Source organism: Schistocerca nitens, chromosome 1 (genome assembly GCF_023898315.1).
Source record: "Schistocerca nitens isolate TAMUIC-IGC-003100 chromosome 1, iqSchNite1.1, whole genome shotgun sequence".
In the NCBI taxonomy this organism is placed as follows: Eukaryota; Metazoa; Arthropoda; class Insecta; order Orthoptera; family Acrididae; genus Schistocerca; species Schistocerca nitens.
Window position 1 is genome coordinate 732,331,635 of NC_064614.1, and position 26,972 is coordinate 732,358,606.

General features: G+C 36.9%; 1 protein-coding gene across 2 annotated transcripts in view; it reads left to right on the forward strand.

The window, feature by feature from the left end:
• Positions 1–26,303, forward strand: part of LOC126259936 (serine/threonine-protein kinase 10) — a 165,093-nt gene extending 138,790 nt beyond the window's left edge. The window contains exons 21-24 of one of the 2 annotated variants that reach the window (XM_049957044.1): positions 985–1,200; positions 4,357–4,492; positions 12,864–12,967; positions 24,587–26,303. In XM_049957044.1, the coding sequence (XP_049813001.1) occupies positions 985–1,200; positions 4,357–4,492; positions 12,864–12,967; positions 24,587–24,727 (597 nt within the window). In that variant the 3' untranslated portion in view covers positions 24,728–26,303. Of the gene's footprint in view, positions 1–984; positions 1,201–4,356; positions 4,493–12,863; positions 12,968–17,206; positions 17,627–24,586 lie in introns of those variants that run through there. The other variant, XM_049957035.1, reaches the window with a different exon arrangement.
• The last annotated feature ends 669 nt before the right edge of the window (positions 26,304–26,972 follow it).

A 26,972-nucleotide genomic window follows, 5' to 3' on the forward strand; every position in this document is an offset into this window, starting at 1 on the left:
GCCGAGCAACTGGCTCGTCACAATACGCCAGTCACTACTCTTGATGAACTGTGGTATCGTGTTGAAGCTGCATGGGCAACTGTACCTATACACGCCATCCAAACTCTGTTTCACTCAACGCCCAGGCATATCAAGGCCATTATTATGGCCAGAGGTGGTTGTTCTGGGTACTGATTTCTCAGGATCTATGCACCCAAATTGCGTGAAAATGTAATCACATGTCAGTTCTAGTATAATATATTTGTCCAATGAATACCCGTTTATCATCTGCATTTGTTCTTGGTGTAGCAATTTTAATGGCCAGTAATGTATGTTTGTTGATGCTTTTTTTGCTGGCTTCTTTTTACAAAAGTAAAACACTAATTGCCAATGACTAACATAACCTAAGGAAAGGCTACACGCTGGTTATTAACAACTGGAGACATTTATATTAGTGATTGTTTTGTCTTGGATGGTTTCTGATATCTGCAGTGACATGCAAGTATGGTGCAGTAAAATAATGAAATGTGAAATATATGTTTGACGTGTTGCACTGGCTACTTGATAAAATCTGTTGCGTAGTTTGTTAGAGAGCAGATAACATGATCTCAGGCAATCCATTTATAATCTAAAATCTCAAACAAAAACTGGGTTCACATGGGTGGAACCAAGTTTCAGAGTGTTTGCAGATGGTGATGTCATTTACCACCTAATAGTTATCATAAGATCAAAACTAATTGCAGTTTTTTAAAAAACAAGATATCTGCATAGTGATTAGCTTTGTTGGCTGATGAGTTGTGGATCAACAGTTCAAACCCGGTAGCAAGCAATTACCTGTCACTTAGTGTTTATCATTTCTGAAAGTTTCTTGAAATATGTTTGTAAGGCTTTGTATCTTGTGGAATATCCAGTATCCAATGTTTATGTAAATACTAGCATTCTGTTTTGGATTTGGTCTTTTTAGTGTGGTTACAATTTACAATGTGACAATTTTTTTTAAAAAAGATGCTGATTCGACATGAAAAAGAATTGGAACAAATAAAGCGTATGAATCAGAGGAAAGAAGAGGAACTATTAAAACGTCAAGCCATTGAGAAACGTGCATTACCAAAACGCATTCGAGCAGAGATGAAAGCCAGGGAAATGATGTTCCGTGAATCAATGCGCATTAGTATGACTATTCAGCCCAGCCCTGAAGATGAGAGAGAGAAGCTTAAGAAGGTAAGTGCAAGCTTTCAGTATTTACTTCAAAAGTTTATATAAATCAATGCTGTTAAATCTGGTTGTGAGGGTTACATGTTTTATACAGATATTGTGACATTGGTATGCTTATTAGTTAAGAATTTGACTTGTGTTATGTTTCTAAATATGTTTGTTTGGTTGATTATTTTCTCATGTTGCATTTTTTATGTCGGTTAAAGTATCAGTTGCCCAGTATTAGATAAAGTATTCATATTTACCACTGAAGGTAATGAAGCTATGCAAGAATGTAGAGAAATGTAATTTATTTTAATGTAAAAAATCAGTAACTATAATTACAGTAAGATTTCTCCCAGAACAGTTACATTAAGGTGGACTATATGGGTGAGAAATTAATTTATGAATGCCATGGGGAATGGAAAGGTGAGTACTGAGAACAGTGAGTAATTGATTGCTGTTCCTCCAGCACTCAAAGATAATTTGACAGCCCCACTACAGAAAGAGACTCCACAGAAAGAGTTAATTGTGCATTATAAGAATAATGAAAGTTTGAACAGATTTGTCTTCTTGAAAGAAATGAGTTTCATGCATCATTATTAATTTCCATTTTATTTTTATTTTGTGTTCTAAAACATTTTGACTGTTTAGCCGTTCTCAAGAAAACGTTTAACCCATTATCTCCATATGTTTTGGGTTACAGTTATTGGAATGATCTGTTTCCCATAAAGCTTGAGGCTGTAAGTGATTTTTTAATGTGAGATGTATGTCAGCTGTCATCATATGTTTCTGAAGGTTGGGTATTATATTTAAGGTTTGTCCAAACATCAATATCCAGCAGTATGCAGACTAATTCCGTTGTTCATGTATACTGTTTAAAAGTGTTTGCTTCACATTGATAGACCAGTGGTCTTGTTTCCTCTTAAGTTTGTCAACACAGGGGATCTTTTTGCCTACAGGAAAATAATATGCAAAATAAGATACAATTATTTCTACCAAAGTGATTTAAAACTAATACAATAATCATTTTTGTTCATTATACAGGGTTATTCTAAATTATGGACCCATTTTCAAAACTTCGTATTTGTTCAAGTACAAATCCAAAATGAACAAGCTTTGTACCAGTGAAAAGAGGAAGTTTCAAAGTTTTTTTCATACTGTGTGATATGAATTTAATAAATTTAATGATTTGTAATTAACTGGTTAATTAGTTAATTTAATAATTAGAAATGTGATAAATGTTAAATGTGGCCACCATTGGCTGCACAGCAAACATCGATGCGGTAGCCAAACTTGTCCTGCACATGCAAAAGCATATCTGCTGTTACTGAGTGCATGGCAGCAGTGATCTGGTTGCGCAGATCATTCAGAGAGATTGGTAGAGATGGGAGTAAACAGCTTCCTTCACATAACCCCATAAGAAATAGTCGCAGGGTGTGAGATCAGGTGATAAAGGGGGCCAAAAGTGCAGAGCCAGGTCCTCAAGTCCCCTGTGACTGATCCAGTGCTCAGGAAGGGAGTCATTGAAAAAGCCTCTTACATCAAGGTGCCAGTGAGGCGGAGCTCCATCCTGTTGGAAAATGAACTCCTGGGAATCTTCCATAACTTGAGGGATCAGCCATTGTTCCATCATGTCCGGGTACATGATTCCCGTTACAGTTCTTTCTGCGAAGAAAACTGGTATAAACCTTTGTACAGTATACAGCACAGATTGATCTTCGATGAGTCTCTTTCATGTTGCAATGGTGAATGTGGATTTTCCAAACCCCATATGCAAACAGTGTGTCTGTAGACTTTTCCACTAAGGTGGAATGTCACTTCATCACTGAAAATTGCACGCTATAAAAATGCATCCCTTTCTGTGCAGCGACCATGGAATATAAAATTATAAAGAATGTAACAACCAGTCGCGGGAACATAATTTATTTATCTTGTTGCAAATCGATTTCGACTGGAATGTCGTCATCAGTGCATTTTTCTAACCGACACATGGCATAAGTAGGAGTACTGTCCTTGGCAGATTTCTATCATGATATAAATCTGCCAAGGACAGTACATGATGACATATCAGTCGAAATCGATTTGCAACAAGATAAATAAATTATGTTTCCATGACTGGTTGATACATTGTTTATAATTTTAACGTTTCTCTTTGTCATTGGGGGTGAGAGCCTGCACAAGTTGTAATCGGTAGGCCTTGTACAGCAAACGCCGTCTCAGAACTTTTCATATAGTTGGTTGGGGTGTTCAAAGTTCTCGATTGGCTCTGTTGGTAGATTGACTGGGACTGCCCACAAAACTTTCGTGAATCCGTCAGTCATGATGCTTTGACACACGCAGTTGGCCTGTGCTTTTTCCTTTGCACACACTCCGCAGTCTGTTTAAATTGCTTAAACCAACAGCTAATGCTTTTGCGAGTTGGTATTTGAGTACTGCATTTGGTACGAAATGCCCGCTGCACTGCAATTTGCAACTCACTTTTTGCGAACTCAAGAATGCAGAAAACCTTATGTTCCACAGTCGCCATCTCACTCACAGCTGACTGTGAAATGGAATGACAGTCCTATTGCCGCACGAACTCCACCAGCTGCTTCTGAAACCATCACAGCCTGCCCACCACCACCCGCCAAAAACTTTGAAACTTCTTCTTTTCATTGGTATTGAGCTTGTTCATTTTGGATTTGTGCTTGAATACATAAGCATTTCTGAAAATGGGTCCATCATTTAGAATAACCTTGTATGTTATGTTTTAAAAATTGTTTTCAATATGTTAAATGTGAATGTGAATATGCAAACTGTAATCTAATCTGCCCTTGTTCACAGTTCCAAATTGTGTGGGTAAAAACCATTATTTTGACAGGCCAGAACAGTGTTTGACGAAAATCTATTTGTGGGCAGGATCAAGTTTATATTTATATATCACCCTATTAAATTTCCAGCATTCCTATAAAACATAAGTAAATGTTTGATTTAATCAGTGCCTCCACAATAAGAATAGAGTTAATCCAAAAGCATAATCTACTAATGATGAGTATGACAGCTCCAGTTGCAATTGATATTCTCTCTCTCTCTCTCTCTCTCTCTCTCTCTCTCTCTCTCTCTTCCCCCCCCCCCCCCTCCCAATTTAAGTTAACTTCGATACAAAGTATTTCTCTTACAATTATACTAATCTTCCTGCAGTTCCAAGAAGATGAAAAAAAAAGATATCGTGCTGAACAGCAGAGAGCTGAGATTAAACATCAGCGACAGTTGGAAGAGCTACGTGCTACATCTGAAGCAACAATTCGTGAGCTGGAACAACTGCAAAATGAAAAACGTTAGTATCTGTTTTGCATGATTGTTTGATGTAAAAATAATAGTTGATGCCTCTAGAAAACTATTTATTTTATGAAGTAACAAGAACATAATGAAACTTTAGTAGTATTTTCACACAGCAAAAACAATAACATAATTCCAAGTAACGTCACCTATGTGCACGATTTTGATATTTGTGTAAACCCAACATAACGTTGATGCTAGAGACATATCGTACCATTGTAAGAATTTTTTTCATTATGTTCTTTGTAAAATGTAAAACTGTGCATTGGATATACAGACCTGAAAAGTATTATAACAGTTAATATGAAGTATGGACCATTGTTTGGATGACTAATATATTCAGAAACTATATTTTTGGTAACAGTTTGGAAGAAGAGCAGAATTGGGCAGAAAAGGCATTTAAAGCAGAAAAGCTTTTATATTAATGAGATTCTATATTGTGAAGTGTGTTTACAGTGCAATACTTTGAAGGACAAGACTAATTTTGATCAGCGTACAGGATTTGTTTGGCTGAAAGGAGTAAACAGGCTAATAAATGTCCAGCACATTCAACGCTTGCCTCTTCACACATGGTACTTGGTTGTGAACAAGCATAATTTGAGTTAGTTTTAAATAACATTGCAAAACACATGCATGTGGCAGAAATAGATTCTTGCACTATTTAAAAGGGAAAAGTAAGTACAGTGGCATCTCATTAGCACATTTTTGAAGGGACAAAGATTGAAAGCAGGAAAATGTATTACCAAAATATACATACTTTGGTAACAATTTGATTTTTTTCATCATTGAAAATACAGAATTAAGGGTACCATATTTGGCAGTTTTGGGTAATATGTTATCTCTGTACACCATACTTTCCCACATGCTGTCGCTATAAATTATAATTCGAAGTGCGCACTTCAAGAACGCATTTGGAATATCACACCCAGAAACTCTCAGAATTGTGTGTTAGTATGCAAGAAGCAAATACTTGTTGAACACAGTGTATATCATACACCTTAGCTGAACTACACAATAATACAATAAGATATAGTAGGTAGTCATGTCTCCAGAGAGATTGGAGAAGCATAGAAATAGTTGGCTGTTTCATTTGGCTTAATTGTAATATTGTATTGTCATTTTAGTTAGTATGTTTATCATTTCTTCATAGACTTCAAAACTCAAAACATAATGCTTAACTGTGCCCAGTGCTTCAATAGCTTTTGATATTGTAGGAACTGGAAAAAGGTTCAGAGTCATCCTCGTCTTCACTTTCTTCTTGTTTCTCTGCCATCTGTTCCCAGAAGGCTTCAGCAATAGTTGTGGGCTGACAGACAGCAATGCCTTTGTCACATTCAGTATATGTTTTGGAACTAAGGTGTTTTCTTCTTGCACCATTATTTGCTGCCATTGCCCAGTTGCAATTCCTTTGTTTTCTTGTGTGATGCCTTCTGTAGCTATTAGTTGCAGTTCCTTTGTTTTCTGGTGTGATGCTCTCTGTAAGTATTTAATGAAAGCCAACCTTCTTTGAATTAACTTGAGGGAAGCAAATTCTCTGCAAGAATCTTCACACATTTTTATAATGCCTTGGTCAAGTAGCTGAAGGTGGATTGTACAGTTTGCAAGGAACAAAAATTACATTTATATTACATAGATATGACTTATCTGGGAGGGGGGGCTGCTGCTTACTGACTGGTAAACAGGATGATTTTCCTGTTTCTAACAACCTAGCCTTGAATCCCAGATGCACAAGAATTGTTTGAACATAGTTGTTGTTACCCAAGTCTTCATATTAGGCATATTTTTACAAGGATATGTCCGCACATTTTGTGAATGTTTCGCCTTTCCAGTTGTTAGTGGCACTACCTTTTCTGTTTCACTTTCATTACAACATAATAAGGCAGTTAGCCTCTCTTTGCTAAATTTTCTGCTTTGAGATTTCTCCTCTAAACTCAAGAGTTTTTCAGCCGTAAGGTGGAAAAAATAAGCTGCTTTCATCTCCATTAAAAAAAAAAAAAAAAATCATTGGGCCTGCATCTTTCTATGATTGATGAAAGAGTATTTTTCCATGACTGAATGGTATTAATGTTTACACTTCCGGCCTCACTTTGAACATATTTATACAGTAAATGATGATGTTTCTTGAACCTTTTGCTCCAACCATTGGCTGCTTTTGAAATCTGAGAGTCCCATCTTTCGTGCTATATATGTTGCTTTAGCACAAATCACAGTACCATCAATTGAAATCTTCAAAGCGTGAGCTGGTTTTATATGCTTCAGTAGTATGTTTTCCAGTTGTGGAAACTGTCGCACGCTCAGTTTCTTTTGCCATTTCCTCCTTCCAAACATGCTGCTTTAATTATTTTTCATTTGCTCACTGTTGCATTTAATGCTGATGGAGGAATGTTCAATTCTCGTGTAATATTAAACAGGCTTCATGTGTGAATTTTTGGCCACTTTTCTTCATGTGTTAACTGTCTCACTGTCTTTTTCTCCAAGATGTATCAGTAAACCCATTTGACATCAAAATTAATAAATAAACATGGACAGAGAGTCGGTTAAATGCTAAACACACACAACATCAGAGACTGAGTTACACTCTGATAAATATTCGATTTATTGTTTGGCTCAATTTCTTCCCTGCTTCCAATCTGTACTTGATGGTAGAAGTCGGAAAGTTTTGGCACTGATCAGCACTGTTTACTTGCATATTTCCTCACCCCATGGCCGTAATCGTCCTACTACCAGAACTCTTGGTGGCAAAAGTCATGAGCCAAACATCACCTATCCTCCAAATTTAAACGTGCTAAACAGTGGGCAAGAATGTATAAATGAGTCATTTTAACATATGCTTAGCGCAATTAGGACCGGGACTTCCAAAACTGGATGCACTTTGCAGGAAAATGCAGTAATGAGGGAGGCACTAATGAGATTCCACTTTACATTATAGGAATATAAGTTTATTTTTTAATACTCAATTTATATTGACAATATAATTAGAACAAGAAACACATGAAAATTGTGAAAAAAGATTTACATGCTCTCTCTCTCTCTCTGTGTGTGTGTGTGTGTGTGTGTGTGTGTGTGTGTGTGTGTGTGTGTGTGTGTGTCTCACAATTATTTTTCTGGCTGCATTCACAAAAAATAGTACAGGAATGGTTGAAAATAAGTATAATCGAACTTCGATTTTACATTCTCCAATTTTATGTTTCTTGCATTCTACACCATAAATTCGTAACCCTTGTGAAAAACCCATAAGATCAATGCTAAAAATTCCCCGGTTTTACATTTCTTCCTAGTAAGGTTTGCCATGATTGGAAGTTCGTACTTGGACATCGTCCTGTTTCCTTCCTATTTGAAATTTGATGTGACTGAATGAGTTATAAGTGGCAAAAAAGACAGATGGTTCGCATCACGGGTGGTGGGGGAGTTAAGGGAATATTTTAGGCTGTTGTGGATAGGGGAGGGGGAATATTTTAGGCTGTTGTGGATAGGGGAGGCGTGAGAGAGGAAATGCTGACGTAATCCACGATCAGTGTTGCCAACACAGCTTGCAGCGTTTAGCTCCACTGCACAATTATGATACAGCTACTGCTACATTGTAGCAGTAATGTGAAAACGAGACAGTTAACGTGAAGTGTTCCGGAATGAGCAAATTCTTGACAGAGGGGCCCAGCCACTAGCTTTTCTTGTGCAACTTGTAACACAGTCTCATCTTTGTGCTTGTATTTCCGATATCAGTTGTCAACTTTTAAATTCAAACACAAGTCTCAAAGAATATGCTTGGTCATAACTGAGGAAATGTCTCCTATTTCCGGTTAGTGAACTCTTATTGGCTGGCAACTTGTTAAGTCACCCAATAGCCGGGCAGCCACCACACCACACTACACCGACACACTGGATGTGTGGAGACAGGGAGTGGCCCTTCAATGATAGGAGTGCAAGTGGGGGTGAAAGCATTTTGTGAAGTGCCGAAAATATACTTTTCATGCAGATGATGTGCTATATCAGAGATGTCACATGGAAATAGAACAAGGATTTTGTGATAGCACATTTTAAGGATCTTTGTGTTCAAATCTGACACAATACAGTTGCAACAAGTACACACACTACTCCCTGCACCACTCACACACTACACACTGTAGGTCATAAAGATTGGCAGCAGTGAGAGAGGTCATGAAGTGAAAATAGCACCTGAGCTTTCTTTCAGATTTATATTTTACACAGTGTACAGAAATTCAGTGAGGTAACTTCTAATAAGCTTGTAACACCAACTGGGGAAATAAACTCATTTTTTCATGTCTATGTTTCTGTCATCAAGCCGTTTAATTCAACATGTTCATCAATTTTTGCTATTTTCTGGGTGAGCACAAAGAATAATCTCTTAAAAATGCTTGTTTTGAACATACAATTTGTGGTTATAGCATGTAGCAAAATAGCTAGATTACCTTGTACTCAGATGCCAGTTTCAGTTTTTTCATGAGTTTTTACTTGCTGTTACACATTGTGATTTTTTAAGAACTGATGAAATTCATTACCACGAGTTATTGTATAAACATTGTATTGTACGTTTAACTTCATACACTTAGAGAGATATTATGCAAAGTATTGTAGAGGATTGCGATTTTTAAGCATATATGCAATTACATCTGTTTTTGCTAGTATTTTGGGGAGTTCTAACATTTTCCCCGATTCTGCATTTTCCTCAATTTTGCGTTTTCTAAGTCTGGACCGCATGAAAACATAAAACATGGGGTTTCACTGTACATGTAACTGAGAGTATCTTATATAATTCAAATGTAATTCGTTTTGGTATGGTAATCCTGGAAGCACTGGAAATGCATAGGTCAGTGGATAATATGGCTCAAAATCAATCATGAACCAGCAATTTATTCACAAGTACTCTACAAAAATGGCAGTGTTGCTTAATAATAACTGACTTTTAGCAATATGAGGCTGCACATATGCAAAATAATGTTGTAAAATCAGTAACTTTCGTGTAACTTAACTACAAACTATTTATGCCATACAGAGTTCATTTTCAAATTTTCTTTGTTGCAGTAGCATTACCAGCTTATGAATCATTTCACTTTTGGTGAGTCAGATCATGCAGACATCAAAGAAATGAATAAAATACTAACTTGACAGAAAATCCTAAGAAGTTTCAAAACCATCTGTCCAGACACTCAATGATGATAATGGCACTGAAACCGAGAAAAAACAGTGAAGGCCAAAATACTAAGCATCTTTCGCCAAAACTATTACACAGAGGAAGTGTGCACTGTAGTTCCTCCTTTAAATGTTCACAAGAGTGACAGAATGACAGATATAAAAATAAATGACCAAAGGATACAAAAACAACTGAAATCATTCAACAGAAGAAAGCCGACTGTGCCTGACAGGATACCAATTCGATTCTACATAGAACATGTGAAAGGACTTACCTCTCTTCTAGCAGCAGTGTGCCATTGGTCTCGAGAGGAGCGACACTTTCCTAATGATTGGAAAACAGCACAGTCATTTCTGTTTTCAAGAAGGGTCATCAGACAGAAGCACAAAACTACATGCCTATATTTCTGACATCAGCTTATTCCAGAATTTTGGAATTGTTTTATGCTTGCATATTATGACATTTTTGGAGACCAAAAACCTCCTCTGCGTAAACCAACTGGATTCCAAAAACAATGACTGTGTGAAACCCTGCTTGCTCTGTTCATCCACGAGACCCAGAAAGTAGTAGATACAGATGCCTAGGTAGATGCTGTGTTCCTTGATTTTCGGAAGTCGTGTGATAGTTACCCACTGATCCCTAATGAACAAAGTACAAATGTAGGGAACATCAGACCATCTGTGAATTTGATTGAAGAGTTTATAGCAAACAGAACATAGTATATCATTATGAACGGAGAGAGATCTTCAGGTGTAAAGGTGGCTTCAGGTGTGTCCCAGGGAAGTGTTACACGACAATTACTTTTCACAATATACAAGTATATAATTGATGTAGTAGATAATGCTGGAAGTTTTACGAGACTTTTTGTGGATGATGCTGTTGTATGCAGAGAAGTAGCATTACCAGAAAATTGTAATAAAATGCAGAAAGACCTGCAGAGAATCGACACTTGGTGCAGGGAGTGGCACCTGACCCTCAACATAACAGATGTAACATAGACAGAAAGATCCTTTATTACATCATTACACAATTGCAGAACTATCACTGGAACCAGTTACCTCCATAAAATATATAGTATTACACTTACAGAATTATTTGAAGTGGAATGACTGCATAAAATTAATCGTAAGACAGATGTCATACTGAGATTCACGGGAAGAATCCTTAGGAAATGTACATCAACAAAGGAAGTGGGTTACAAAATACTTCTTTGATCACTGTTTCAATATTGCTCAAAACAGTAGGGGATACTTATCAGATAGGGCTTATAGAGGAAATGGAGAAAGATCCAATGGAGAGCAGCATGTTTCATTATAGGTTCATGTAGTAAGCTCAAAAATAACAGAGAGATACCCAGCCAACCCCAGTGGAAGACACTGCAAGAGAGGTGTAATGGGTTGTCGTAAGGTCTACTGTTAAAAGTTCTAAGAGTGTACGTTCCCAGAAGAGTCAGCCAATCTGTTGCTTCCACTTACATACATGTCACAGAAAGATGATCAACATAAAATTAGAGAGATCCAACTCCTCACGGAAGCTTACCAGCAACTTGAACAGGAAAAGTGTGAAAGGACACTGGTTCACAAAGGACCTTCCATCACACACTGTAAGATGGCTTACGAAGTATAGATGTGGATAATTGAACTCCCATTGGCATCTGAAAACTGAAAGGCTACACCCAGTTTTTGCTGGAATATTGGCAGCAGTTGTGACAGCAACTAACATTGACAAATTTCACTCAGCTTTCTCAGAGAATAATCAAACTCTCCTTGTACACAACCAAGTAACTGCAGATGCTGACTGGTGTTGTGTAACATTGCCTGAACAGAGGATGGATGTTTAGACTGCATTCAGGTGTCCAGTAGACATTCGCCTAAATGGGAGACAGGTGCTGTTGGGAACACCAGAACGAGCATGGTTTTAAAAGTGTTAGGACACTGCTGTCACAATGATATAGTGATAGTGAAATGAAGTATGCTATCTATAAGTGAGCTTTAAATGTCAACACATACTACAAAGAGATCTGCCCTTGCGGCAGTAAAGGGGCGAACAGGCATCTTGTTCAGACAGTGTACATTAACTTCTTTCAGCCGACTGGACACTTTGGGGTAGGAGAGGAGAAGTCATATTTTGGGCCTTTTGAGAAACTGGATCATTCCTCCAGAGAATTATTGCACTACTTGGATAGTAGCACTGGCAGTGATAGAGGATATTTCTCATAGCTATAGACCAAGATATCTTGACACAGCCACATGCCTATTCGAGTTGTTATGAGGATATTAATGGTAGACTGCAAGGCCTCCTCTGCACAGATGTGAGCCATGTGTATGCCTGGAGGGTCCACATGGGCTATAGCGATTAGAATACTTGTCACAGGGCTACAGGAAAGCATGTCATTGCTGGACTCACATTCACAATATGGCATTTTGACTATATCTCCTGTGGTTCTTCTGGAAGCTGAACTGGAGGGTAGAATGACACACCACAGCTTCAGTGCCTAGGCAGCCTGAACTCAAGAGATAGTCATTTGCATATATGGCAAAAACAAGGAGAGTAATAGCTTGAATGTGTATGTTCACAACACAAAATTGAACTCCTGAAATTATAGCCAAGGGCCTGTGGCTATGAATTTGGCTCATTAAGCTGTTTTGGGTGTAGTGTTCTAGTGCACTTGTTAACTCAACATAAAATACACTTAATACATAAATGCAATTATTAATTTGTAATTCATGTTTGGTAACAATGGCACCAGTGCAAAAGTAACCAGTCACATTGTACTGATTGCTAAGTTAATTGCCTTGTGACATAATTGAACCACTATACCCAACTGGGATCTTCACCTTTAAGAAGATTACACCAATGCTTTCTCAACCAAGCAAATGCTGAAATTATTCATTGTACATGGCTATGGTGAAGTCCATGTCAGAAATCAGTCAGTGCTTCTGCTTTGTACACACACACACACACACACACACACACACACACACACACACACATACAATCTCACGTTATTTTGTGTGTATGTATGTGTTATTTGTAAGAACATAATTATGTAAACTTGGCGTAAGCTGCCACCTCTTTCTAACATTAGTACCACGTATTGCTGTTAATTACTATTTCAGTCAGTTATTTATGAAATCAGTGGTTGAAACCAATATTCAAATAAATGAGTGACTGTCTTTATGTCATATTAATCTAGATTTTAATATTTTTCTGTGAACAGGTAAAATGTTGATGGAGCATGAGACAATGAAATTGAAAGAACAGGAAGAAGGTCATAGTCGTGAACTGAAAGAATGGAAAGGTCAACTGCAACCACGAAAGAGGGTAATTAAAATTTTGTCCTGTGGCATCTCTTGTATATTATTCTTATCTTTGTTTATAGATAGCTATTTCTGCTGGTTTTTGCAGATACTGATCATTGCACAGGTATGATTTATTTTAATATGCTCTTCTTGGCTTGCAAGAAGGGACTCCATTGTTGTGATAATGGAAAAGTGGAGGAGGACGAGGTGCCACTGAATTCCTTTTGATGCTTTCCACCTGATCCACACAACAGGCATACACACATTACACACAGAGGCAATACAGTTCTCTTAACAATGCAGAGTGATGCATATGTTAAGTTTCTGTGCACAAGCCACCAAGTGTACATCCTAAAGTCTTTCTGTTTCAGACAGGAATATGTGTATAACATTCATGATCATAATATCCATAATTCTGTGTGTTGTTTACTTGCTCTCCTCCTGCTGATTGGTTGTCAGGCTACATTTTCCAATTTGTATTTTAATTTACCATTGTGTTAGCACTGCGGTTGGCTGATCCAGCAGAAAACCTGTGAAGTTAGAAAGCAGTTGCCATTAATTTTCTTGTTTGTGGTAGATATGTTCCACAGGCAGCACAAACCACTGAAGTGACATAATTATCAAAAATTGCTCAGAAATAAGTATAAATAAGTTGGAACAAAATAAAAAACCTTGTTTCATATTTCTGACAAGTAAAGCTGTCATCAACAAGATAGCTGGTTTGAACACTTCAGTGCTTTACTAAGCATGGTTATATTGGCAGTGACTTCTAAATTGACTTAGCTAGGCAGTTATAGGGGATGTATAGTTTAACATGGACTTGATCTCTGAATCGAGGTACAACTTGCGTAATTTTATTATTAACTAGCACCATCAGAGGTGAAGGAAATTGTAAGTGACAGAGAAAGTGACTAACCAGGGATCGACCCCGAGACCTTCGGATCCCTAGTCTGGCACTTTACTACTGAGCCACCAAGTCATGTTTATGACATGTATACAGTGAATACTTTTCACAGAAGACACGTGTTTAAAAAGGGAGAGGGGAGTAGGAGTATTTGTAATTTAGTTTTGTGGGTGGTATCATTTTCACTACTCTTAACAAATTTTAATTGGGAGCTACAGTAGTGAACAATATGTAAGGTTCTTTTCTGTTGCCTTGCACATCTTAAATTTCAGTCACAGTAAAGCATCAACATAAAAGATGAAAATGTTTTGACACACCATGCCATCTCCTAGCAATCACACAGCTATTTTGTTACTGTTAGGTGCAAAACTGAAGCAGATGCAACAACCATAATGTCTGTACAGTCCTTATAAATGAAGTTACAGCTCTGAACTGCATTGCATAGTAATTAGAAAATGTAAGTGTTGTGATTGGAGATGGAGTATTGTTAGTAAAATACATTCATAACCTAGAAGTTACATTTAAGTACAGCCCACGACTTGTTGCCTATTAATAACATAAACTGACGAGCAATTACCCGCTTGTTCTATAACTCAACTGCTGTACGTGTTGGAAACCAAATTATATTTGGCCATTGTTTGACGTGATACAAACAAAATGCCAGCTCTCCTATTTTACTACATCAATAATATGTACAATCTGATCCATCAGCTAATGCAGACACTGATTTCTCCTTTACAGTACTAAATGTTATCTGCAGAGTGTATTTTAATACTTAGAATCATGCTATAATGCTTTTAGATTGGGTACTAACATGAACAATGAACCACTTCTTCCCAACACATTTTCTGAAAGTGTTATTTTACCCATTTGGGAACTATGCTGTTTTACACTGTAATGTGTACCTCTATCAAACTTGCAATAAAAACAGGTTTTATAGAGAATATGAACACTGGGTTTCAATCCATAGTGTTTTTTTTTAATATGTTCCAAAATTGTAGGTGCTCTTAGAAACACTCTAACATTGGGGAAGAAAAAATGGTGCATAACACTGAGAAACAAAATTGCATCAAAGATGTACTTCGTCACACATAGGACAAATAAAATTTCATTAAAACAACTATGAAAATTAGCAGTTTTGGTGAAATAACATGAAATCGGCAGTTTTTATAAGATTGTGAAATTTTTAATTTTGCCATATAAAAATTTTATAAATCTGAAGACAGCAGTTTTAGTTACTGAGTGTTAAAAATGTCTTTTGACTTCTAATCTTCTCAAGGCTAATGTTTGTGTATAATCTTAAACTGTCAACTAATTTCCCGTATAACAAACTTCAGTATGACAACAAAAATAGCAACGAAATTACCAAAAAAAAGTATGGAATTTGGCAGAAAACTACAAACTTTGAAAAAAAAACATTGAATTTGACAAAATAAACAACACCAAATTTTGCAAAATAACCTACACCGAATATCACACACGAGTGACTAATATGTGGCACTAGATACACATATTCTATTCAACGCATGTCCAAAAAATTTGCGTGTTTCATTTTTCATTTTGTTTAACTGAGCTTGTCCCAACCACTAATGATTTGTGTGCAGTATAAAACCCTAACCTCCTATTTCTGAGTGCAGTACATCATAGGTACCCCTGGGTGCCAAAATTGAGATTAGGCATTGTTACTATATTGGTGTTAATATTTGTAACCATACTTTATGTAACTGATGGTTTGGTGACGCTGACGTTTGTTAATTCCTTCATTGTTTGGTATTGAAAGTACTGCATTTTTGTTGAAGTTGGAGAGTGTTTCATGTGTCTCATATGATCATACACTCATATACACTAACGCTTGGTGTGAGTCCAAGCAGCGAGTTCACGTAACAGAACAACTCACCTGAAGATGATTACTGAATTGAGTGTTGACGTATTGTCCATAAAATGGAAATAAGAACGTTGCTGAACACCCAAAGCACCCCATTAATCAGTGACAATGAGAAAACCTGAGTGATCACTACCTTGCATTGTCAGCTAAAGAAAAAATAATCCACTGATATCATCAAATTATAACTAAAAACTTGCAGTTGCTGCAAGATGCTCGTGTAGTTAATGAAACATAGGAATTTCACTACAACCTGGAAACTAAATGCCATCTAATGCACTGGAAAGCGGCAGCTTTGTCACTGTGGTTGGCAGACACTGAACCATAACATTGCTTCGAACTGTGGAAGACACACATACAACAGTCTATTGACAGAGGAGGTGAAAATGTTGGAGATAAATGTTTAATTTTATGAGTTTTGTAACAACACACATTATTCACACAGGATCATTATGTAAATGATGCTCTTTGTATTCTGTGTTATTTGCTTGTACAATATAACAGTACACTTAACAGAATGTTATATTCTGAACAAAAAATATTGTTACATAACTGTAGATTTGGCTTTTTTAATTTCCTTCAGTCATTTATTCACATTTTCACTCATCTTTCCGTATTTGTAAGATCTACAGGAGCTTATTGACATAGTGTATGTTTCCACCCTAAGAAGACAATATTTTATAGACAGACAGAACTTAGAAAGAGAAGAAAAATTTTTAAACTTTTATCTATAGTGACAATTTCATATTACTCAATATGTTAACTTGTAAATGGTTCAGTGAACTGCTAGACAACCTGTCGCAATGTTTCTTCAGTTTGACTTCAGAATATAGGTTAATTCGTAATGAGATAAAATATAGTCAGTAAACAAGCAACAAAAAAGAGAAAAATGTACCAAAAACAGTCTCAATGCAAATATCAAAGAATTGTTTTCCTTATTAAAGGGAGTCTTCTTACGTCTTATCAGCAAGTGTATTATTCCTGTTGTCAGACTGAAATAACATATCCGAATGGCAACTGAGTCCTAAATCTGGAGATAGATATTGCCCTTCCTTTAATGGTTTCTTGTATAAATTGTTAATAATTGACCAAAGCATGCCCTGGTGATCAGTTGCTGAAAGCATGTTTACATGTATATTTATTCTAAGTTTTCCTTATTCACATACACTAAAATTCATAAATATTATTAAGCTCTGTATTCTGTCTTATATATATTGACTGCCTTGTTGACCTGTACTAGAGGGATCTCTTGCTAGACAACTATTGTACTAGTACTAATTTTTTAATGTATCAGTTGCTCTGTCTAAATACAAAATAACTTACGTAAAATGATTGTAGAGTGTTAGTAAGTAGTAAATGTAGATATGTTATATAGTTTACAACATCCTGTCCAGACATAAACTTGCATGAACTTTCTTTCTTCTCAGTGGTGAGATTACCAACTGAAGTTTTGTGTTTGTACTTGCATGTTATAGAAACTGGAGCAAGAATTTGCTAATGCGATGGCCGAGCATGAGCTGAAGTACGGTGCAACCAGCAACACAACCACCCTCTTATCACCTATTTCCGTACCAACCTTTGACCAAAAAGATCCTGTGTCTGCACCATCATCCCCCTTTTTGCTTCCACGTTTGTTCCCAATGCTTAGTAGATCATCATCAGCATCTCTACGATCTTTAAGTGCTAGCACCCCACAGCTTCACAAAATATAGTTCAGTAACATATCTCAAATTATACCCAAATTACACTTTTTATCATGTAATGTGTGTTAATGCTTCTCATATGTAGGTATAATTCCCTTCTTGTTTGTGTCTTCTATCCTTTGCTTTTTAAATTGCCTTGTATGTGCATGTTGTTTGTGTGTGTTGGGGGGGGGGGGGGTTGCTATGTGCTTTATTGTGCTTAAAATTCAATTTTCACCCCATTGTATTCTGCAATTTGTATTTATAATTTTTTTTTTTTTTAGTTTCATAGTTTGTGAGTGTTCATTTTGACATAGTGATGTCAAATAATTGTTCATCAGTTTTCACTTCCTCTGTATATATGTCATAGTCAAGAGCATGTAATTAGTCTGCTACTGTAGACAGGAAGACCTGTTGAAATATGCTTTCTGCAATATTTTTGCTGTTGGCATAGTCAGCTTCCATAGAACATGTAATATTTAGGTGCCATATTTGTGATGAAAAATATATTTTTAGAACATTTTAAGTCCTTGTTATGGCTAAGACATTTTTGTGCCAGTTACTTTCTTCCTATTAACCTGTTTATCTTTCAATAATTTGTCTCACATTTATTTTGCTTTATTGAGTGATAAAATAAAGACATGTAAGAAGTTTTATCAATGTTACTTCTGGATTTTTACAGCTGTCTAGCACCATAGCTGGTGCTGAAGTGTAAGCTCTGTTGGTACATTTTTAAATTTCATCACTTACCTCATTCAGACTTGCCAAACATTATTGCATTGCTGCCAAAGATTTTAATCTGTTTGATACTGTAAATATTCTGGAGCAAGTTAGTATCATCTAGCTTATTTGGTCATAGTTTGTGTTAGTCTGCATTGAATTATTTGTTTCCAATTTGAACTATGAACAAAGTTTATTTTGGGGAAACGAATGTTAAAGATTTCTGATGATTCAATTATCCAATACTGTTCACTTCTTAAGTTTTTCATGAGCTCTCCAGTGGTATAATGAAATCACTATGATTTTTTTTAGTAGGCATTTACAAAACATTTTGTAAAATTTGTGTAACACTGATCAGAACACACCTTGATGATTAGAAGGTAAGAGATGGCTATTAATTAGGAAACCTTGTGCTCGCTCTGATTTCTGTGTGTTATCCAACACAGCTTTGGGGTATTCAGCATCTCTTTGCAATGGAGAAAAAGAATCAGACATGTTGCTGATCACACTGATTCACTTGGTAATTAACTAATCAGAATAATTATATTTGTTATTCCTTAACACCTGTGTAAAATTGTTGTATTGCAACTAATGTGGTCATAGGAAGATTCACTGCCTAACCATGTGTAGTCTTTGAGCCTTTCTTGTCATTATTTTGAGCATTTTAATCAATTAATGGTGTGTAAACATTCACATAAAAGGCTGAAGGGTGTATTTTCTTTAATCTGTTGGTGTTGGTTGAATTAACCTCATCTTCCATTTATTCTCATTACACATCCCTATTCATTTTCCCTTATCTACCTGCTGTCCACTCTCCTGAAAAAGAGATTAAATGGAGAAAATTGTTCTTACCAGGTACGTGGAAGAATACTGGAAAGAAACTAACAGGTATTAAAGCTTTGCCAATATGAGGTCTGTTAAGAAAAGAAATGATGTTCCTCTTGTCACTAAGGATTTATTTGTCACAGACTATCAGTGTACAACTTTTTTTCAACCTTGAAATGTGTCTTCATGAACTGATGTGTAGCCTTATGGTGTTAGCCTTCAAAGTATGGCCAATTTCAATTCACACATCTTCAGTGGTTCCTTCTGCATACTGCTTTTAGTGAAGCATCAAAGAGCTCCACATTTGACCCTTCCAGCATTACACAAGACATTATCAGACTGTTTGTCCTCTCCCACTGCATTGGTCAGTTTTGATGAAACTTGTCACTGTGGATGGCTGAAAAACAGTTACTCACGTAATGTAATGACTGACAAATTCCTTAGTATTGCCAGCATCTCATTTTTTTTTTTTTTTTTTTTTTTTTTCAATGTGGATAATAATGTGTGGTGTTTAGTATGACCACTCCTAACACAGGAAATGAGTAGTGTTGAAGTTAATAACAGTAGGTGACAAGTTTTGACCGGCTGACGCTGCAAGTCAGTAGAGCATAACTGGCTAGTATGGTTGGCAGAATGTTACTATCAGAGTTATGACCTTTCAGAATAACACAATGATCAACAAAAGTCATGTCAGGACCTTATCAGAATGTCTGATGTTCAAGGGTGAAAGATAACACTTTCTCATTTGTGCAATACTATTAATTATAGTCCACAGTTCACCTACAGGGTATATATGACCTGGGACAACCGGGAGTTCCGGGAAAAACCTGGGAATTTTTGTCATCCAGGAGAAAACTGGGAAAAACCCAGGAATTTTTTTGAATTCTGGGAATTTTTCATTGTTTTAGTTTTCAGTTAAATATTTGTGATTTTGACTGGTAAGAACCAATACTCTAACAAAGGATATTACTGTATCCCGCAAATGCAGAATAATGCTGCAGCAATAAAACATGAATGACAGAAAAAAAAAAAAAAAAAAAAAAAGGAAATACGCGCTCATGCGCATGTGTAGTTAGGTACTGTATGACTACTACCTTCTCCTGCTTCTGGCTACAGAGGTGTGGCTGGGCGCCACTATCTAGTATTGCCGCCGTTCGGAAATATCGTAGATCCGGGGCTGATGCACAGAACAGTCTGAGTTGAGGTGGGTAGTCTCCACGTGACCCGTGTTTACGTTTAGTGATTTTGCTGTTTCCTCTTCATTTATTGCTCTCACATTAAATGAAAACAAAATGGATTTCTATGGTCGGGAGCTATCAAATGAATTAAAATACGTTCGCATAATTATGGAAGGCTAAAATATGTTATTAGTTTCAGGATTTAATTCCAACTTTCTGACAGTCAAGCATTAATCGCCTTGCAGAACAATGAAGTTATTTTCGTCGGTTTGCTAAAGAGATTAGGCTTTTATTAATCTTTTGCTCTGAGGCAGTCAATTTATTTGAAACGAAGTGTTTAATTTCACACTGTTGGTTTGTTTCAACTGTGCAGTTCAAGTGTACGTTTTCCATCTTCTAGCTCATGTGGCATTATGCCATAATATAATAAAGAACAAAACATGAGATAATACCGTACTGGTACTCAATAAAATGTGCATCCGATTCTGGTTATACGAATGTGCACTTCAAGCCGAATTATGCATTTTAGTATGGTTCACGAAATTCCGATGCTCTTGAAGTATCCTCTGATGTCTTGTTTCTTTTATGACATAATGCAAGATCTCTTAATGTTCTACACGTACAAACATGCGGGCTTTCTGTGTCATCGTAGCTGCGTAAGCGCAGTGATGCCTGTCACCTGGTGCTCTCGGGCAACTGCTGAAACGAACCTATTTCTAACAGGTCACGGGAAAACATTGCTAATGATGGTTTGAAAAGCGATACTTTCAAAGTAAATTTCCTTTTACGCAAGATGAACTGTGTGCAAGAATGTACGATGAATTTATTAAATCACAGAGCATTTGATTCATTTAAAAATCAACTCTTTGAGGACGAGCATCTAGAAGAATTTCGAGCCCAGGAGATCAGACATTTACGTTGTTATTAAAAATTTTACTGGCACATTTGTGTGATGTATATTAAAGTGTAACACACGCAAAAAAGATCAACATTACATGTGAAAGCTTTGTTTTTCTTGTAGCAACACTATGTATATTAATTTAAACCATTAACTTTTTGTATTTGTGTGTTCGCACTTCTTAAGAATGATCTTGCTATTGGCTGACTGCATCATGTGTACTATGCTGTCATCAGCTGGCGAGATCACGTGACATGAGCTATGACTGGCTTACAAATTGCGTCACAATCTCACGAAAATAAGCAGCATACGAGGTGTGGCTAGAAAAAAACCAGACTAGTACTGGTGAAACAATAAAACGAATGCAATAAGGCTGAAAGTCGCGTGGCCTGTCACGTGACTCTCGCTCCGCCTACTGCTCGAGTTTCATCTGCCTCCTGCACTCAGTCTGCCCGTGGCGTCTGTTTTAAGTAGTTGACGTTTTGTCTGTGCATCGGAAAATGTTGAGTGTACAGAAAGAACAGCGTGTTAACATCAAATTTTGTTTCAAACTAGGAAAATCTGCAAGTGAAACGTTTGTAATGTTACAACAAGTGTACGGCGATGATTGTTTATCGCGAACACAAGTGTTTGAGTGGTTTAAACGATTTAAAGATGGCCACGAAGACACCAGTGATGACACTCGCACTGGCAGACCATTGTCAGCAAAAACTGATGCAAACATTGAAAAAATCGGTAAACTTGTTCGACAAGATTGTCGTTTAACAATCAGAGCAGTGTCTGAGTTAACAGGAGTTGACAAGGAAAGTGTTAGGCAGATTCTTCATGAAAGTTTCAACATGAACAAAGTGTGTTCAAAAATGGTTCCAAAGTGTCTCACAATTGAACAGAAGGAACGCCGAAGAATGATTTGTTCTGACATCCTGGAAAACATTGAAAGTGATCCCACCTTCTTACAAAATGTTATTACTTGCGATGAATCGTGGTTTTTTACTTACGATCCCGAAACTAAACGCCAATCGATGCATTGGAAAACTCCTGGTTCTCCACGACAAAAAAAAGCACGAATGTCAAAATCGAAATTCAAGGCGATGATGATTGTTTTTTTTTTGACATCAAAGGGATTGTGCACATTGATTGGGTACCAGAGGGACAAACAGTGAATCAGCATTACTACATTAGCGTCCTGGCTACCCTACGTGAGCGAGTACGGAGAAAACGGAACGATTTGTGGAGAAAAAAGTCATGGATCCTTCACCAAGACAATGCCCCAGCTCACAGTGCGTTGTCAGTGAAGACGTTTTTGGCAAAACACAACATTCCCATCTTAGATCATCCACCCTACTCACCTGATTTGGCCCCCTGTGACTTTTTTCTTTTCCCTAAAGTCAAGTCAGCTTTGAAAGGAACTAGATTTGAGACTGTTGAAGCAGTAAAAGAAAAAGCGACTGAAGTAATGTATGGACTTAACGAAAATGATCTGCAGCATTGCTATGAACAGTGGAAAATTCGTATGGAGCGGTGTAGAGACCGAGGAGGAGAGTACATTGAAGGAGATAACATGAAATTGTAAATAAATGTTTTTTCCAGCATCAGTCCGGTTTTTTTCTAGCCGCACCTCGTACATGCTGCTGCATATTAAAGATCTTTCGAAGACTTGTCCCCCCCCCCCCCCCCCCCCCGAGTTTAGTTTTCTAAAGTGCTCGGAAAGTTTTACAATGCCGAGGAAAAGTATACTGTCACTTATCATGGAAAAACAGTATTTTCACCTGGGAGAAAGTGTATTTTCAACCAGGAAATCCGGGAATTTTATTTCCTTCTCCATGTATACACCCTAGCCTAATGTAGGAGATGCAGAGAATAACACCAAAGTTCAAATTTTAGCTAAGTAATATTGTTTAACATCTGAAATGATTCTGATAATTTATTTAAGTGAGAGTTTTGCAGAATAATATTAAATAGAGATATACTGACGAGAAAAATATCACAATACCAAAAAGGAGTTGTGCGACAAAATGAAAGTTGGTTGGCATGTTTTTACAACTAAAGATGATGTCTATTCAGATTTCATGCTGGTCACACAAGAGTGACACTAGTAGTGCCACTATAAGGATGTAAATCAGGTTTGCTTTAAATACACTCTGTAATGATCATGAGTATTAGTTACCTATGAGATTGAATGTAGTGAATTAGTGTTAGTCAAGAGCGCCTTTAAAGTGACAAAGATGCCATTATCAACACGGCTCTGAGTTTGAATGTGGTCATGTAATAGAGCGATGAGAAGCTGAATGTTCCTTCTGTGATATTGCAGAAAAAACTTGGTGGAAATGGAGCCACTGTACATGATCGTTGGCAGTGGTGGTCACGAGAATGTATGGTCGCAAGACGACTGGACTGTGGAAGGTCACATGGCACTATCGAGAGGGAAGACCATTGCAATTGGTGTATGGCTCTATCACATCATAATGCATCTCCAGCAGCAATTCAAGCAGCAGTTGGCTCCAATGTGACATAACAAGCTGTTACAAATCTGTTACTTCAAAGACAGCTCTGAGACAGACTGCTTGTAATGTGCATTTCACTGATGCCAAATCACTGCCGTTTGCGACTTCAGTGCTCATTGGAGGGCAGGGTGGAGGTCTGTTGTGTGTTCTGATGAAAGCTGATTATGTCTCAGTGCCAATGGTGAGCATGTGTTGGCAAGGAGGAAGCCATTTGAGAGCCTACAACTACTTGTCTGCATGCTAGGCATACTGGACCTACAGCTGTGGTTATGGTCTGGGGTGCAATTTTGTATAGCAGCAGGAGTACTCTTGTTATCCCATGTACCCTGACTGCAAAACTGTACGCCAGTCTGGTGATGCAGCCTGTTGTGCTGCCATTCATGAACAGCATTCCATGGGGTGTTTTCCGTCAGGTTAACATTCGCCCACATACCACTGTTTTAACCCAACATGCTCTACAGTGAGTCGACATGTTGTCTTTGCCTGCTGAGTCACCAGATCTGTCTCCAATTGAGCATATATGGAACATCAGCAGATGACAACTCCAGTGTCATCCACAAGCAGCGTTAACCATAAGTGTCCTGTCAGACAAAGTGCAAAAGGCATGGAACTCCACCCCCACAAAATGGCATCTGGCACCTGTGCAACACAAAACATGCACGTTTGGGTGCTTGCATCAACATTCTGGAAGTTACACAGGCTATTAATGTATCAGCATTTCATATTTGCAATGGCTTATATCGTGCTTACATTAACCTTGGTTTTGTGATGTTAATCACTTAAATATGTTACCTAGACAAATATATTCCCAAAATTTCATTACTCTACATTAGTTGTTTGGTGCTGCCATTTTTTCCATCAGTGTGTATATGAAACTATTGATAATGTGTACACCATTTTAGGGGTTTCCAATTCACTCAATATTTATTGAGATACAAGTTATGCTTTATTTGAGACTATACAGGCTTTATAAATGGGACAGATACCCTCAATCCTATTTCTGCTGAAAATATTAGCCATGTTCACAGTGTGTGTTGATTGCTTTCAGCGACTGGAGGAACAATTTGCACAGCAGCTTGAAGAACAGTGCCAGCTGTATGGACCTGTCATTTCTCTGCCAAATGATCTTCCAGATCTTTCAAATATTGGTTCAACACGAAGCAGTCTTTCATCTGTTTCAGAAGGCTGATATGTAAATTGAATTACAGTGAAAGTGAAGACAAGTTTCCATGTCCGTGTATGTATACTTTGGAAATTAGTGGAACTAATAACTTTCTAAATGGGTAAGCAATAGTCCATGCTAATCTTCATGTTGATACAGAAAAAGGTGTTCACCTTTCCTCAGAAGTCTTATTTCTAGCACAAACTTACCACAGGGAGACAGTAAAATGAAAGAGTTTTGCTGTATGGTGTCTTGTGTACAAAAATGTGAAGCCAATTCAAACCACTTACTTTGTACATAGTGTGTGTGTGTGTGTGTGTGTGTGTGTGTGTGTGTGTGTGTGTGTTTCCACACTTGTTTGCGTGAACACTGGTATATGTGAAATCATTTACAAGAAATCTATGTAGAAATTGTATTGATTACACAGCCTAACAGATGAAAAGACGTGTTTAATTTCATTCTGTTAGCTTTGAAATCAAATTGTTAACCTCATTGTGGACACTGAAAGTGCATTGCAACTGAAGAGTTCTTAATTAGTGTAGGCATTAATATGTGAATAGCAAAGAGCTGGTTTTTCTCAGCGCAGATGTGATTGCACTTAAATCATGAAGTACTTTTATACACTTCATTGACAGTCCTCAAAAAGCCAGTTGTGTAGTTTATAAAGTGAACAGCTTTTTTATTATTAAAAGAAGATATACTGAAATGCTGTTGTACAGGTATTTATATTGTGTGCTAATACATGTGTAATGTATTCCTGATTGAAACTGTTGTATATGTTTTTTGTTACAAAGATCTATATTTACTTCATTGTTATAACTTGTATCTCACTTGTCTAGTGTGTGTATATGAATATCGAAGAGACTGTTGCAAAGTGAAATTGTAAATATAGATTATTGCATGCATATGCATTATTTGTAAATAAAAGAAAAGACATGGAAATATTTTATAGTTTTAAATTAATTTTTAAGGAAGTGGAGTTGGTTTGAACTGAAAGGAAATGTGTTAATACAGCTGGAGAAGTATTCCTTAAGACATTGCTCAGAACTGGAATAGTTAAATTGGAATGCTTAATAGTTCTGTATCTTATTATTATTGAGATGAACTATTTTTGCACTGTACGTTAAAAACTAATATGTAAGTACAAGGTCAGTATTGTTAGTGTGCAATTTGATTCTGTTGACTGAAAGCTAAAGTGGAATGTATGAAACGGTTTGGCATTGTAAGTAATCATACTTTTTTTCCATTCATTATTTACAAGAAAGCAGGAACTTGGATATATCATAATGTAGTCTCCCTTCCCATCTTTTCTCCCAAGTAACATCACTATTCTGTTGATAACAAGTAACTTCAGAATTTTGTTTATGAAGAAAGTTTATTCAACATGTTGTATTGCAAATGAGATACATCCAGTTTTAGTTATAATTTTTTGGCATTAAAAAGCTTTAATGGCATATTTTGTGTTGAAAAGGAATATTTTACTCTCACCTCTGCGCAATAAGCTAGGTGTACAAATTATGCCAATAACAAATTATTTGTTATTGTGTTACATGCAGAGAACACATTGTGTAACACAGTACATAAATAAAATATTCTACAGGAATGTTTTTTATTCTCTTAAACCTATTGAAAAATTTTCCCTGATGAAATCTTGACACATTCAGGAACTATTTTGCTGAAAATAAATTACTTCCTTTCTTGGGGATAAATTAAAAATTTCTTTTCCCTACTTTATTTGTAGATAAATTGCAAGATATTACTCAACATTTTTGTGACTGTAACTAGGCACAGGGTTTAATGCACTGATTTGTATTCAGGAGGAATAAGGTGTCTATGGTCAAGGATCACAAGCTGCTAGTTTTCCTTGTTGCAGAGCATTAGGGGCTACAATCAGAACAGCAGTGCCAGACATATCGAACAATGGTCCACATTTTACATTGGGTGAATTCCATTCCTTTGTCAGAGGGTCCGACCACTGCTCCTTTTATCCTGTATCAAACTATAAAGTGGAAGGTCTGGCCTAAAATTTCAGGGCTCAAATTAACAAAATTGTGATGAGGAAGCCATGACATGCTTTCTCACTTCTTACGGAGCAGCTCCTGCACACACCCATTGCCCAACCAAGATGCACATTTACTCCACCCATCTTTATCTACTACACCTGGAAAGCCCACAGTTCTCACAACCTCTCTCATACTAATGTACAGGTACACTATAGTTTCAGTCATAACAATGGCAGTTTAATTTAGGCTTGTTCTGCGCACCTACATCA